This window comes from Puntigrus tetrazona, chromosome 11, assembly GCF_018831695.1.
Source record: "Puntigrus tetrazona isolate hp1 chromosome 11, ASM1883169v1, whole genome shotgun sequence".
Lineage (NCBI taxonomy): Eukaryota > Metazoa > Chordata > Actinopteri > Cypriniformes > Cyprinidae > Puntigrus > Puntigrus tetrazona.
In genome coordinates this window covers 3,931,886-3,948,951 of record NC_056709.1, presented here as the reverse complement: position 1 = coordinate 3,948,951, position 17,066 = coordinate 3,931,886, and the positions used below count along the sequence as shown (strand labels likewise).

At 35.2% G+C, this 17,066-nt stretch overlaps 1 protein-coding gene across 1 annotated transcript in view; it reads left to right on the top strand.

Moving 5' to 3' along the window:
• apc2 (APC regulator of WNT signaling pathway 2) overlaps positions 1-17,066 on the top strand; it is a 28,456-nt gene that overhangs the window by 1,804 nt on the left and 9,586 nt on the right. Inside the window, 7 exon segments of the mRNA XM_043252657.1 lie at positions 9,131-9,289; positions 11,528-11,618; positions 12,178-12,442; positions 13,153-13,261; positions 13,657-13,770; positions 14,105-14,200; positions 16,810-16,899. Of these exon segments, the coding sequence (XP_043108592.1) occupies positions 9,146-9,289; positions 11,528-11,618; positions 12,178-12,442; positions 13,153-13,261; positions 13,657-13,770; positions 14,105-14,200; positions 16,810-16,899 (909 nt within the window). The 5' untranslated portion in view covers positions 9,131-9,145.

Here is a 17,066-nt window from a genome sequence, read left to right as displayed (position 1 = left end):
TTTTTCTTTTTTTTGTCGTAAATAGAATCACAATTCTCACGCAATTCTGAAAATTATTTTGTGGGCAAAACATTGTGAAATTTAATAATTACAAAACATGAATTGCTACAGGCTGTTTAAAAGTATTATATTAATTTATATTAGTTATTAAATATAAATTAAAATATTATATTTAAAATATATTTAATAAACCATTTTTCAATATTAAAATTATGAAAAGTTGGTTCGAAGAAATATTAACGATTCACCCATAAATACATCACATGAATCAGTGTTTTTGAATGAATCTCTTGAATGAATGATTCAGCGATAAATAAATTTAACTTGTCAAAAGGTGCTGTATTTTACCATAGACATCTATGTTTTTATCCGAAATTTAAACTTTTATCCCAGTATTTCTATAATACTATGAATGATTGTAAGATTCAAATAATACTTTATGGTTGATGGCCTTTTTCAAAGTGAAGCTATTTCTTGTCTAAACATGGTAACTATTTGCTCTATGAGTCAGGAACTTCTTAAATTGAGATTTCGAGATAAAGATTTTTAATGATTAATAATGCAGCTATAGTACATATATGTATGCATGCAAATGATAATGCATGACTAGCTGTGCAAGAAAAGATTTTAACACATGACATGGATGTAAATAGACACTCAATGTGAAGCTGAATGCCGGCAAGGAGTGCATTAAAATCCTTTAATGCACAGCTTGCCATGAATTATTCTGATTATATCATGGTCATTCAAATGCACTGACGAACTGAAGGTGTTAATAATGTCTGCAGTCCAAATTATGACTAAAAAGGGTTAGGGTTTATGCTCCTGAGTGTTTTTGTGTGTGCAGTCTCTGCGTGCAAGTGATATGTGTTTATTTGTGTTCGTCAATGATAGCATAGGACTAATAGAGTACAGTGATTAAACTGACTTGGAACTACACGTCTATTAAACAGTTTAATGCAGCCAATAAGAGTCAAATATATAATTTCGGATCGCTTATTTTATTTTGTGTTATTTATGTTTAAAGAGAATGTCTGGCGGCTGATGATGTGTCATTTGTTTTCTAATAAGCTGAGAAAGAAAAATAAGTATTTCACGAGGTGGTGATTTTGTAAGAACTTATATCATGTGACTAATATCATTTCGAACTGTCAATAGGGGTCACACAAAAATACTAAACAGTTATTAATTACAATGAGATTGGGTTGGATACATGATGCGTATGATGTCCAAGCTATTTTTTATGAAGGTTAATTCTTGTTGTGGTTAGCACAGATTGATGTGTCCCAGGAGATATGGTATGTTTCTGTCGAAAGACACGTGAGAGCTGCAACTTGTCAGTGGCCATTTTTTGTTTCACACAGGCCTGATCGTTATACAATATTGATCTGTACTTGCAAATTTTTCAGAGCTTTAGTTCAATTTTCCAGTCTTTAGGGATGTTGGAATTGATGATATGGAGCATATGATGAAGGTTACTGCAGTATTATTATTTTTTTTTACATTTCGCAAAGGTTGGAAAAATGTATGGTTGCATATTTCTCGCGGCACCTCTCCTGTCCTGCTAAATTTCGCTGACCTTGAGAAATCATTGTGATGAGTCATGAATATTACACTGAATAATTCAGTGACCTTATAAACACATTGTTGACTGATGGCTCTTTGTCATGGAGGCTGCTTTACAGCTTGATCAGCTTTGAGAAATGTCTTTATTCAGATTTTAATGCAGTCCGCACAATTTACTTGACTGGTTGAAAAAAGGGTTGTTAGTTTTGGAATAATTCAGTATTCATACTCTCAATGTGATGGATTACTATCCCCCTCTTGGCTGATGGGTGAATTGCCTGAATTTGCAGCCACCATTTTATAAAGACAGTACAGCACTACAGTCAGGTTAACCTAGTCTCTTAACAAACACATGACCTGCTGGCTCAAGGCACGGGATTCTCAGGCATGGTCCTTCCTTTGCAGGTGCTGTTTCCTTGGTAACCAGACAGTCTAGCAGTGAATGGTTGTTTTGAGATGGTCAGGGAGGGGGGAGGAGGGTAAGCATCCTCCATCTTCTTTGTTCTCATTCCCGCTGCTTGTGGCCTACTTTAGTTCATTCTATCAGAAACCCAGTGCTCAACGCATGTCTGGTTCCAATATATTTTTCTTTCATAAATGAAATAAATTAAGCAGACCTTGTTATAACATTTATTTGCTATCTCTTGTATCTAAATAGTTTTTATTTGGTCTTAAAATAAAATGTATACAACGCATTATTATGTTATATAATATTATATTATATTATATATGTCAGACCAGTGAAAAACAAATAAAAAGAAGGTATATTATTACATTATATATTGGTAGATTGATAAATCACTTCGGTTAGTGAGGCTGTTTGCTGACCTTTGCATCATTTGTAGTCTTAGCGTGCTTTCCGGCTGTTGTGTGTGCATGACTGAAGAGCCTTAGGCTCTTGTTATATCACAGTTATAGAGGACTTTAGGACACAGTCACAGCTACACGTGTGCATCAGATTCATTCACACAACATTAACTACAGTAGTCAACATTTGAATTGGATCAAAAAAGTTAATCAATCAAAGTTGTCCTAGGATAAGGACACATTTTGTTTTTAGGTTTACGACAACTTTGATGAAAGCTTTTGATCTACTTCAAGTGTTAACTTCTTAATAAAAAATGCAAAATGTATGCAAATAGATTTAAAAGCTTGCTTAATCCTTACTAACGTCTTGTTTAAATTGCTCTGAGATTGTTCCTAATATCTTTAAGTTAAGATTGTGTAACCAGCAGAAAATATTCAGGGGTCAAAGGTTGTTTAAGCATGTTGCAAATTGTGACGTTTTATAATAATACAAAAATTCAAAATTAAATTAATAAAAAATAAACATTCATTGTGATTTATTTTGCATATACAAAGTTACTTATGCGTACATAATATGATCAAAAATATAGCAAAAATATCAAAAATGTGCAACATTATTACAATATAAAATGACTGATTTCTGTTAATATACTTTAAAATGTCACATGATCCTTCGGAAATCACTCTAATATGATAATTTGATGCTCTGTAATTATCAGTTATCATTGTTCAGAATTATTAATAACAGTTTTAATATATAAAACAGAACTGGTCTCTAGAATCAAACCTGGGTCACCTTGCACACTAAACAATAGCTTCACCAATATAGCTGGCTATTTTATTGCCCTAGGCTTGTGTGTGCCTGTCCTCTATGCGTCATGTAATGAGATATTGGATGTCTTTCCCATGTAGCCTAGGGGACGTGTGCTATACAGCTGTAGATCTGAGGATCAGAGCATACGTTGAAACAAACTGTATGTTTGGGTATCACTTTATGTCTCGTCACAATGCAAAATCAGATGCTGTGATTTTCAGAGCATTCCCTGCTGAGGAGAGCGGGGATTGGGTGTTACCATGGCAACCGCCGAGAACTGCTGCCCCGCATTGGCAGCTCACTAACACTCTTCCAGTTATTTTCCTCAAGGGATAGATCTTAGAGTAGATTACCCAGCATCCACTGCAGCACATACAGCAGAGCACAAAAAGCACAAAAGATTAAAAAAAAGAGTGGTATCGCCATTTCCTCTCCTACTGACTTCATTAATTTAACGGTTATTGAAACACCACCAGTAGCCAATTAAAATGCAGAAATATCTAAAGTGTCTGCATGGTGCCCAATTGGTCGTGCATTCAGCCTATTAGATCTGGAACAAGACTAGCCAGATGAAAAAGATGAACCAGCTGTGCTTAAATCCCTGTGGACCATCACACATGCTTCATCATCAAACATTTCTCCCTTCTCCCCCTCTCTTTTTATATCCTATCAGAGGCACCAGCTTTCAATTTAGGGTGTCCTGTGCTGTCCAGATTAATCCATGCTGTCCAAACCCAGCTGAATTTACAGTCAGATACTCTGCTGCGTCCTTATGATCCAAAAGCAATTGCATCAAAACCAGCCACTGCTCTGGCCATCGTGTTCCTGGCAAATTGGTTTTCTTCATTGATCTGTGAGTCTGAATTTTAATGGATTGATTTTGGGGTGGTGCGTTATCTTTACATAATCCAGCCTGTCCTGAGGTGGACCTCACCCAAGTGTATAAAGGCAAGAGAGGTGTGAGTAAATGTCCTGGGGTCTGGCTGGTTCCGGTAATGTAGTTTAACACCGGCTGAGTCTGGAATCTGTTCAGTCTGGAGAACGCAGCAGTCTGTTTGTGAGTAAATCTTTGTTTGACTAATGGAGGGCTATTAGAGCAGAATTACAGAGACTTAATTTAGACAATTAGAGGATCGTCGTGATTGCAGTGAATGCCTTGGGATTTGGTATCTGTTCTGGCATCTCCCTTAAGAATATCAACCAACCAAATTTGTTATTAGAAATGATCAGTCTGAAAGATTTTAGTGTTAAGATGTAGTTTGTTCTGTGCTGTAAGACACATAGGGCTTTGCTGAGGTGTGTTGCATTGTGTTAGGGTGTCTGTGGGGGTGGGTAGGTGAATGAGTGAATAGGTGATTGAATCATTGATCTCATTTACTTGAGCATGAATGTGTAATATATATATATATATGCAAAAACCCATTTATTATATGTGAAACCCTTTAAACATTTAGCAATTTCAACAAAGGTGGAACTTCTCGAAGGTTTGTTTGGCCTGGTAATCCTGATCTACAGTAAATCATTAAATAAATCTCTTTTTCATGTGCACATTTATGCATCATTATGTTGAATGTAGCTCAAACAGTAGGTGGGGGTGTTGCCGATTGCTGTTCAGTAATCAGTCAGACTTCCTTGCGCTAAGGGGACTAAGCACTAGGCAGTGCAAAATTGGGACTGTATTCTGAAAATAAGCTTAAAAATAATCTGTGAGTCTACTGACTTTGACAACAAGCCCAAACACGCTTATAATAAGCAGCATATTAATCTTATATAGGGTCACATTAAGCTACGTTGGATGTATTGGCTTGCGTTAGGGTGTGTTAAGCTGTGTTGGGCAGCATTAGACTCTGTGTCCACCAAAGCGTTTATAGGCAGCTGAAATTGCCAGGTGCTCTCTTTTGAAAACTCACAGCTGTGGGCAGTTGTTATTGAAGATATGACTATTTCAGGATTGTGGTAAACTATGCTGAGTCATGTTCAAGTACTAAGACTGTTTTAAGATTGCCATGAGTGTTTTATTTATTTATTTGTTGAGCAGTTGGAACTGTTTTTTGAACCTTTAGACAAAAAAGCTTGTAGTATAGAACAGTGGTTCCCAACCTTTTTTAACTCACAGCCCACACAACCAAACACATATGTTTCAAAAACTGCAAAAAAATAAAAAAAAAAAATTTAAATGTATGCAGCAAAAATGATGTTACATATCCTAAATCATGGGTTGTTTTTAAACCAATCAACGACCTGGAATAGTGAACGATAGTAACAGTTTATTATTATTATTTTTTATTTAATTAATTATGATATTTAATTATTACTACACATTTTTACGTACATTAGCAATATTATTATTATCTATTGATAATAACTGGCGGCCCCTGCAATACCGTTGTGGCCCACTGACAGCAAGGATCCTTAGGTTGAAAACCACTGGTATAGAATATAAATTGTGAAATATGGACCTAATACCTGAAGAAGAAAAAACAGCTTAGTTTTGTTTAGAGGCCCAAACTGAGCTTATATCCAAATTGATGCTGTTGCTAATATTTAGATGGCAAAACAGTATCTTTAAAGGACAAGTTCACCGAAGTATGAAAATTATATAATGTATTACTCACTCTTATGTCACTCTAAACCTTCGTTCATAGACAGCAAGGATCCTTACATTATCAAGGCTTAGAATTGTAGCAAGGAGATAATTTAAATAACCCAGGTGACATCAGTAGTTCAACAGTAATTTTACAAAGCTATTAGAACAACTTTATTCAACAGTTTTCTCTGCATTACCCTACAGCGCCATTTGGGAAAGTATCACATAGTGTTCATGTACAGGGCTGCTGACACAGATACTCCATTCACGTATACGATACTCTCCAAAAATGGCACTATATGATGTGTAGTGGAGTTATTTTTTTTTTTTTTAGCACAAAAAGTATTCTCGTAGCTTTGTAAAATTAAGTTTGAACCCTGGATGTCGCATGACTTATTTAGCAATGTCTTTGCTAAGTCTCTGAGCCTCGATTGTGTAACAATCCTCGCTGTCTGTAGCGGGTCAGAGAGCTTTCAGAATGCAAAAAAATATATTTATTTGTGTTTCGAAGATGAGCAAAGGTCTTACGGTTTGGAATCAGTAATTGATGGCAGAATTATCATTTTTGTGTGAACCATCCCTTTAAGTTTGTGATGTATCAATGAGGTCTTTGCATAGTATATCAGACAATTTATTTTTACTTATAAATGAATATCAGTTTCAGCAGTTCAGTAAATGTTCATATAAAAGTTATTTTTATGTTTATTTTATACAAATATGTCAAAAGTAGATAAACAAATAACAAATACAGCACAAAGATATGTGAACCATAGTCTCTGCCTCAGATGTCACGCCCACGGACCATTGGCTGAACATCTGATGCATATGGCATACTTATCTGGAAGCACTTCAGGACTTTTGAAGTCATCGCAGGACTGGTAAAAATTATACAGGATTTCCGAGAGATGTGTGTCATATTCTTTAACATTCCACGTGGAAACAAAGATGCTGTGATGCCAGCCCCCTCACGAAACAAGTAATCTGTCATGTTTTTAGCTGTGATGACTAGCTTTATTGGGATAGACTAAACATTGGATTTTCAAAAGTACGTGGAATATTTAAAATTCGCAGTTTATAATCTTTAAAATAAGTAAGAGAGTCTGTTATTGTGACATCATTTCCACACCCACAAAAAATGGCACTGAACAAAACTAACTAGTATTGTCGATAAAACGAAGTAGACTGTAGTAGATTGTGTTCAGGAAGTTTAGATTATGTTGAGGATTTGAAACAATCCACGTGACATCAGTGGTTAAACCATTATTTTATGAAGCTACGAGAATTTTTTTGTGTGTTTTTTTTATATTACGATACTGGTGCTGTAGACACTTTAAAAATGTTTAAGGTTGAAGCCTCCCCAACCCCCAGCTCTGTTTGAAGACAGCATTTCACATGCACAAATACAAACATCCGTTTTAATCTTCTATACTGTAAACTACAAACATGGACACAACTGATAAAAAGAAAAAGTGCTTAGGGTATGTAAATGTATGTTAGTACTTGAGGGATGTGAGCATAGAAAAACTGACAGAAAACAAGGAATAGTGGCACAGAGAAATGTTTAATGTCTTCCTGATCCGTACTATAGTGGGGGATGGTGAAAGAGGGTTGGAAGAGCTGCTGGCACCAGTCACAGGGAGAATTAACACAGCCGTGAATAATGCAAACCTGTCATATCAACCGCAAGGAGGCTCTGCTCATACAGACAGATGGCTTGGTGATGATTTTGGAGCTTGGATCATCTACATGCTTAAAGACAGACTTTGCCTTTATTATGTTTTCATTTTCATACTATTTTGAATGCAAAAATGCTGTGCTTGTAGAGAGAGAGAGCAATAATATTATTGCTTGGGCAATAATATTGAGATGATATAAACATTCAAGCAGTTGAGATTTTCTATTTAAGTATTATGTAATGCTTTACATTTAACACTGCAGTATTAAATGCTTTTATTTTACCCTACCTTGTGATATACACACTCTCAGAAATAAAGCTACAAAAGCTGTCACTTGGGAGGTACCTTTTCAAATGGTACACTTTTGTACCAAAAGGGTCTGTATTGGTACCTTAAAGGTACATTTTAATACCTAAAGTGTACGTATTAGTACCTAAAAGACTGTTTGAAAAGATACTGTCCCATTGATAGCCTTTGTACCTTTATTTCTTATTGCCATAACTTATGGCTGTTGCCAATGTTGCTTTTGAAAAAAGTACTGGTACTTTACATACTATTTGATTTGATATTTCGTAATATTTGTTTTGTTTTGTTTTTGTATATCTAGTTATTTCTCATCAGAATTTCCAGGAGACACATTAGATTATAGTGTAAACACGTTACTTAATGTTTCATACTGTAACAGCCAACATGTTTAAAAATGATTTAAGTCGCCCTGTTGGGGATTTAAAAAATTCTCTGCATCCAGTGTTATACATGCTCACTCGCTCTTTTAGGCTTTATATAAACGTTCTCTGTAATAAAGGCCAATCTGACCTGAAGCCCCACAGGAACTACATTCAGGCCTTGTTAAGTGTGAACACTGATGAAATATGAAATAGGCCTGAACTAAATTAATTCACCTTTGTGACATTTGCTGCCTGCGGTATGAAATATTCCTGAGAGGTCAAGAGCCCTGACACCACTCAAGCCATTGTTTACCCATTTTGATTTAGTCTCAGAGCTGTCTTGACCAGCCTGATTAATACTGGTAGACTACATAACAAAAAACCCCTGCCCACCTGGGTGGTCATGGGCAGGTGCCTTAAGATTTTCAGCTAGACTTATGTGTATATATATTTTAGGCTACACAATCACGGGGAAGACTATCATTGATAATCATTGGCACCCTTCACAAGGAGAGTAAGACACAAACATTCATTGCCAAAGAAGCTGGCTGTGCTGTATCCAAGCATGTTAACAGAAAGTTAAGTGGAAGGAGAAAGTGTGGAAGAAAAAGATGCACAACCAACCAAGAAAACTGCAGCCTTAAGAGGATTGTCAAGCAAAATCAATTCAAGAATCTTCACAAGGAATGGACTGAGGCTGGGATCAAGGCAGCAAGATCCACTACACACAGATGTGTCAAGGAATTTGTCTTGACAAACCTGTTTAGAACTGGTAGACTAAATAATAAACAACCCTTACTTTAAAGTTAATAAATTTACTGACTTTAAAAACTGTTACAACATGTGGGACTATTTCTATTATTTCTACAGTGATCCAGCAAACATACCATTTTCCTGTCTGGTATGATCTTCTCTGAGAATGTACTGCTGACTGTGCTCTGTATACACTGAATTCTTAATGAACCTACTGACGCGTTTTCATTGACTTACCCCTGCCTTCTGACCTTCTCAGGGATCCCATCGAGTGATGATGTCATACCCAACGGCCTCCTATGACCAGCTGGTACGGCAGGTGGAGGACCTCCGTAAGGAGAACTCTCACCTGCGCCGTGAGCTTCAGGACAACTCACATCACCTGTCCAAGCTGGAGAATGAAACCTCTGACATGAAGGTGAGGGAACATGGTCCATAAGTCAGGCCTGATAGTAGATCTTTGATTTTGCTTGAATGTGTTGTATCTTCTTCTAAAATTACATAGCAGAGCATAAAACCAAAGCTGTTATACAAGGTCAGGATAATCTTTTAGAATCATTTAGACCTTAAGGAGAAGCCATTTCACCAAGCAAAAGTGCATAACTAATAATCAAGACATTTACAGGCAGTCTTGCTAATTAATCTACAGTTAATTTTTCATTGTTTGACCAAACTGATCAGTTTTCTGGTAAAAGGCTTTTAGTTCCACAAGTTGACTTATCCCAAAAAAGCAATGTTTTTGAAAGAAAAGTGGCATACAAATGGCATGGTTTTAGTTTTTCTTTTATTAAACTGGACAGAAAAAAAAAAAAAAAAAAAAAAAAAAACTACATATGTAACAATATGGAGTTGCAGTATGTTAACTTGTATTTTCATTGTATGTTCTAATTAACCTGCAGTTTTTTTAATGATTTTTTAATGGTTTCCTCTTGTGTTATATTATATTATATTATATTGTATTATTTATTTTGCTTAGGGCTTATTTCTGAATAATAATTGTCTTTGTGTGATAAGGCTTAGTTTCAATAAATAGTTTTTTTGGACTGTGGAGAATGGTTTGAGTTTGAGACATTTAGAATTTTCACTATTCCAATGTTTTTGTTTATTTAAGAAAAATACTTTATAAAACAGTTTAAACATCAAAACACATTTATTCATCTGGAAAAATTTCTGCTCGGAAGGATGGTTTTCATATTTTCTGCAGTTCTAATATGTATGAAGCACATACATATTTTAACAGCATTGGTTAAGCAGTTTGAAGAGTAGGTCTGTGTGATGAGGAGCGAGTCTCCACTGCATGCGTTTGTCTCTGCCGTGACCCACTTTCCACAAAATGTCTGGAGACTCTAATGATGAATGTCCAGCATCTCTAAGCTGAATGATGTCCGAGCACATTTTAAATCACTGTTGCCCATTACAGCTCTCAGTTGAGCAGAGAAGGCAACCATTAGACCATGAAGCTTATTTTATTATTGACTCAGAGTCTTAAATTGCAGAATGTTTGATGTGTTACATGAGCTTGATGTCGGGTTCAGCTTTCGAGTTCCAGTAAAACAGGAGTGTCTTTTTCCTGTTCATATTAAGCAATTCCGCGCATGAAATCACACCAACAAACCACAAATTCACTGAAGATGGCACTGAAATTCATCAGATGAGAAAATACATTTCAAAGGCTGTGTGCAGGTTGAATAAAACAGATTCATGTGTGTTTTTGTCAGTTTAACAGCTTGGAGACATTAATCCTATAGGGAATAAAACCCTCAAAGCACTCATTAGGAATCAGCAGCTTGGTTTTGTCAATTTTCGTTTGACTTAACTGTTGCAACATGCATATATATAAAACTCTATTTTTCTCATTTTCATTGTATTTACACTAGTAATAATAATAATAATATAAATTAATACTTTTATTTTTCAAGGATGGCTCAAATTGATCAAAAGTGACATTAGAATTTTTCAATGTAATTTAAAAAGAAAATTTAAAATCAACATAAAACCTTCCACAGCAACTGTATGAAATTAAGTATCAAATCAGCTTATCTGAATGATTATGTGACACTGAAAGCTGGAGTAATGACTTTATTGTAGACAATAATGTATGATACAAATTAATATTTTGAAGAAAATTGCATTCCATAAAATTTGGACTCCACTGACTTTCTTTGTAGAGTATGTAACAGAATCATTGAACTCATCAAACTCATAAATCTAAGTTCTGTAAGGGTTCATTTATTGATGCACTGGAAATGCTCTAAGCCATTTGCTACACAAAATCATCAATTGAAACTGATTCAGCAAAAGCTTTCATGAGATTATAGGTGATACATGGGTCATATTCAGTATCCCATGATTCCACTGTGGCCCACATGCCCAGATGCTGAGTGTAATCCCTGTCAAATCTTTTCACTCTACTTGATCGGTTCGCCCCTCAAACAGAGTGATACATGAATTACAAAGATGAGGTCATTTGCTTTCTTGATATAAGAGAAGAATTTCTCTTTTTACTTTGAAATACAAGAGTTAGATTTTTTTAGGACTGGACTCCACTGGCAAACAAAAGACGTCGCCTGATTATTCAGTTGTTTGTGTGTTTTTATATATATATATATTTTTATTTTATTTTATTTTTATTTATTTTATTTTTTTGCTGTAATAGGAGGTTCTGAGGCAGCTGCAGAGTAAACTGGAGCAGGAGGCTGGGACTCTTGCCTCTTCAGGCAGAACTGATGTGCTGGACCAGCTCAAAGGTACTGCCGAAATCTATTCACTTCTCGACATTATAATCTATTTAACTGCAGCATTTATATATATTATATATAAATTTCTATATATATTTATTTTCATACTCTTTAGTTATTTCATGATGTTTTTGATAAGTAAGAAAGATATTTTCATTTTCCTTTCTTTCAAAAGGTCTTCTGATGTTTATTTTGTGCTATAACTAGTAGTAAAGAAAATACGATGATCACTTTATATCAAATTGCTGCCGTTTGAAGTGAATATGTTATTTAGAATTGTTTAGAATTTGAAAGCAACAAACGCACAAAGCTTATTGTGATTCCAAATATGTTTGTGAAATTATGTTCAAACATCAACAGAAAACAGCATCAAAAAATCGGTTTTCGCATTTAATAATGAAGAGCATTTAAAATGAATGAGTACTGCTCTAAGTCTTGAAGGCAGAAGACTATAGTAAATAGTCTAATTTTGCAAGCACTCAAGCATATGCTGATTGCACACATCCTAAATGCTTAAAGAATATATTAAAAAAAATAATAATATCTTTGACTTTTCTTGTATTTCTAGAGCTGCATATGGACTTGACCAACTACTACGAGCTCAAGTACCAGCCTCACAACCTGCGTGTGTTTCCAGAGACAATGCCTAGCCAGGTAGGTGAAGGCGAGGAGAGGTTGAGCATCGGCCGGGCCAGGAGTCCCGCCTGTCCACCATCCCGCCAGTCCTCATCTGCATCCGGAGAGGGCACCGCTGTGCACCCAGGGCACCCTCATCAGGCATCTGCAGAAGGCCGGGTCACTGCCCAGCACTTAGAGGATCTCTGTAAAGAGAGGTAAGATCATCACATCCAAACACTCTAATCATCTGTCTCGTTTTTTTGAGGGAAATGTAATTTAGTTCACTTTAATAACTAGTGGCCCTTTAGTTTAAGTCACATCCATGAACCATAATTGCTTGCTACGGGTAGTCAAAATTAGGTGCTTTAACAGGAACTGGCACTCTCATTTTAAAGAGCTGCACAACGGTTCAATTGTAAATTTCAGATTCATACTTATAAAACGTTTTGTTATTGAAAAAAACAAAGAAAAAATTAAACCAAAAAATGCATGTAAAATGTACTCATCAAATCTATTCTTTTAAGCATTCATCATAGGATGCTAAAATATACATAATGTTTTCCAGAACAATATTAGACATCACACTGATTTTTGGAGGGTCACTTAACGATTAAGACTGGAGTAATGTATATTTTTAAATATTAAAGTAGAAACCTGATGTTTTAAATATCTAAGCTGAGGAACGAAAAAATCTACAATTAAAGGAATACATATTCATAATTTATTTGATTATTAAAAATTTGTAAAATAGTAATAAAAATCCTAAGTGATAAAATTAATTAAAAAATGTAAAAGTCTATTTCAACATCATGTTGTCCGTAGCCAAATCTCACAAAATATTCAGTTCCTAAATTCTGAATTCTGCCCATGCTAGTGGTGTACAGTAATATCAGGTTTCAGGAGTATGTGTGTCTGTGTGTTTTAGATCCATGTTGCTGGGTGAGATAGACAAAGAGGAGAGAGAGCGGCGATGGTATTACTCACAGCTGCAAGGATTGTCTCAGAGACTGGCCGAACTGCCGCGGCTTGATACGGTAAGCAGCCTAAACAACTTCCACCCCAATTACTCACCGATGGGACTGTGTACATCTGTAGCCAAAAATGAGGTCACCTGGTTTTGCTGCTAATGACCACAGATTGTCCTAAATCTAGATTTTTGAGTCAGGTGTTCCTTGTCTAGTTTGCAATAACAGCATTGATTCTTAAAGAGATATTTCAGGCAAAAAGTAAATATTTATCATTATTTACTAACTATCATAACTATCATTATTTGAACAAAAAAGATAATTATTTTAAACATGTTTAACTAAATATATATAATAGTTTGTTCAGTCTGTAATTCTCTTTGCTGTCTCTAGAGGTTTGATTATGGTAAAAATAACTGTATGAATGCAGTGCAAATGATATATGTGCATTTTTCTGTGCACAGTTCTCCATGCAGGTGGATTTTATCCGTCAGCAGCTGGAGTTTGAAGCTCAACAACTGCGTTCTGTGATGGAGGAGCGTTTCGGCACCAGCGACGAGATGGTTCAGAGGACACAAGTAAGAACAGATTATGGATTTAATGCCACATTTTCATCAACAAAGGTCCAGCTGTAAATCCAGCTTAAATTTCACGTGTCTGTCACAATTTTATCAACACTTGACCTGAACGACAATCCTTACACTCAACACAGTTTATATTGTGTTTTGAATAATCAACGAGACAAGATCAATCACGTTTGATGAAACATATTGAACTGTATGGCTAAGCTGGGCATTTTAGCCCACATAATGGTTGTATATCATGAAATGGTACATGATGTTCTCTCAAAGTATCAAAGCATTAAAATGTTCGCTATGTACTGTATGAATAATTACATGTTTCTGCAAACAGATCCGTGTTGCTCGATTGGAGCAGCTGGAGAAAGAGCTCCAGGAGGCCCAGAGCTCACGTGGTCCTCAAGAGAAGAGTGCGGTAACAGAAACTCAGGTAACCCATACATCCCGTCCTCCATTTAAGCCCGAAGTATAAAATGCAACTGTGATGCTCAGCTGATTGTCCAAGTTTATTAAATGAACAACAACAACACCAACCAAGTGACAATAAAGGAACCTCAATAAAGGATTTTTAATTATTGTGTATGTACAAAAATACTACAATGTGTTTAATAAAAACATTGTAGACCTACATTAGGCCTATTAATTGTAATTAATCAGTTAAACCATTGCATCATGAAATGATTCTCTCTGTTTCGAAGCTCTCAATCGGATGGCGTATCACCAGTCATTTAATTCAGATGGGCACTTCAAAGCCTGTATCGTGAATCATTTGATGTAAATTTAGATCAGGATGTCAAAGATGAGGCATATTTTGATATATTTTGATATTTATATGTTGTAAAATATTTATTTATTTATTTATTTGAAATGCATTTATTTATAAGTGCTGTCAAATGATTTGTCACATCCAAATTTTTTTGCTTACATAATATATGTATGTGTACTGTGTATATTCATATTCATTATATATATATATATATATATATATATATATATATATATATATATATATATATATATATATATATAACTATCTAATATGTTCTTGGCATTTGAATTATTTAATTCCTCTGAATTATTTAGCAACATCAAAATTCTACAAAGTTTCTCTGCTGTTATTTATCTCTCAGTAGTAACGTTTTCACAGCACAATTTATAGATGCTGTAAACTACTGGGGTTTGCATTGCCAGGGCGACACAGAAACCACAGAGAACATTGTTGACTGAACCAGCCTGCTGGAAAAGTCACATTAAAAATGGGACGTTTATGGCTTAGGTAATGGATGGAGATTGTAAATAAAAGAGAAAGAATTACGATATATGTTATCACAGAGCTAAAAGTAAATGTTCCTTTTGCATCACTAGTTTTACTAATTTTAATTACAAACATGATAAATTGTAATCATTAGGAATTTGTATATATATATTAGTAATAAATTATAAGTGTGGTTTGCACAATAGTGTAAATAAAACTTCTTATTCAACGTTTCACTAATGGAACATAAAAAGCAGTATTTGTAGTGCCATAAGATATTTCTGCAGTGGCTACTCCGCTCAGCTTCAGAAGCGCTATTCTCCTAGGATTTTATTCACATCCAACCAATTTCACCTGGCACTGTCTCACGGCTCACACTGGCACTCAGTGTTGCTATGCAGAAAACAGGGTATGCCCTCCACAAGCTGCCTCCTATTGGCAGCTCAATGGCTGGGATGCTTGGCAAGGGTGAAAATGTAATTTTAAAGCATAGTTCTCTGAGACTTAGGGATTCCCACCGCAGCACAGTAATCTGTCTGATCAAACCAGACTGACCATGAGTCCTACTCGTTAATAAGGCTAAGAATGTGAAATGATATAATGAAACCTGCAGTATAGGGTTGCAGAAAGTGAAGCTTCTCTAGTGAAGAGTCACTATTTTGGGACCTTTACTGGACTCTTATTTTGAAATAATAGTATTCATCAAATCTATAAAAAGTTTTACTCCATCGCATAATGAAAATTTTGTCAATAATCACTTATCCCCCTGTTGTTCTTCTTCATGAACTCCACTTAAGATATTTTGGATAAAAATAAGAAACTATTTATAAACCTGCTATATTGACTACTGTAATATACACTGTCAAAGGTCCAGAAGGTCCAAATAGAAAAGACATCATCAGAATATTTCATCTGCCCTCAGTGGTTCAACGTTATGAAATGACAAGAATAATTTTTGTATGCAAAGAAAATTAAAATAACAGCTTGGAAAATTGGATTAATAGTAGTGATCAGAACTATGAAATTAAGTTTAAGTATTCAATAACCAAAACAGTTCAGCAAATCAAACGTATATACTAATGATAATATTAATAATAATATTTTATCTCATTGAATCTAGATCATACCTCTGGAATTTCTCTAAAGCAACTTCACAAGATGGATCATGGGACAGTTTTTCAAATTGGATAGTGCTTATAGGGCCCTTATATTCTAAATACTCTCAAGAATATCATTCAAGCCATGTCTGTGTCCAGTCGAGTTGTATAGAGATTATATTTGTAGCTGGTGCCAAACGTTGCCCTAGTGACGGGTTTGTGCATGAAGGAACGAATCAGATCTTTGGCGCTGGTGCTGATTCATTCTCCATATGCAAATGTGCACATGCTTAAACAGTTTTTAAAAGAAAAATTTGTCTTGCTTCAAAGCGTATTTGGGCAGTATGTCAGAGTTAAAATATACAAATATCACACACTGGGTACAAAATATTAGACCTTGCTGCATAAGGAAACAATTATGATATTGACAATTTATTCAGCTGGTTTTAACTGGTGCTAAGGTGATGCTATGCTAAGTTTCCCTTAAACTCACAGATACTTTTTTTCCTTATTTCGAATAATACATACCTTCTCAATATGTGTGTATCAGTCTTAATACGGCACAGATTTATAGTACTTTGCTGCTTTAATAAATATTAATGTGTTAAGCCAAACATACAAATCAAATTTCCAAGTACCTTCTGTACTAAATAGGAAAAAATAATAAACCATATGATTTGTCCACAGAGTACAGAGTGCCTCTCAAAAGCATCAGTGTCTGACATGGATACCGGAAATACTGGTACTTTGGAGGCCCCTGGAGAAGCAGGGAGCAAAGTAAGACCATTGTGTTTTTTTGTTTTTGTTTTAGCCAGTATTTCTTATTCTGTTTATTGATAATACATACAATGATATTTCAAGATTAAAAAAATTCACAGAAGAATTATGCGGAAGAAAAACCCTGCTCCAGAGCAGGATTAGCACAGCATTTGTGGTGTTAACCC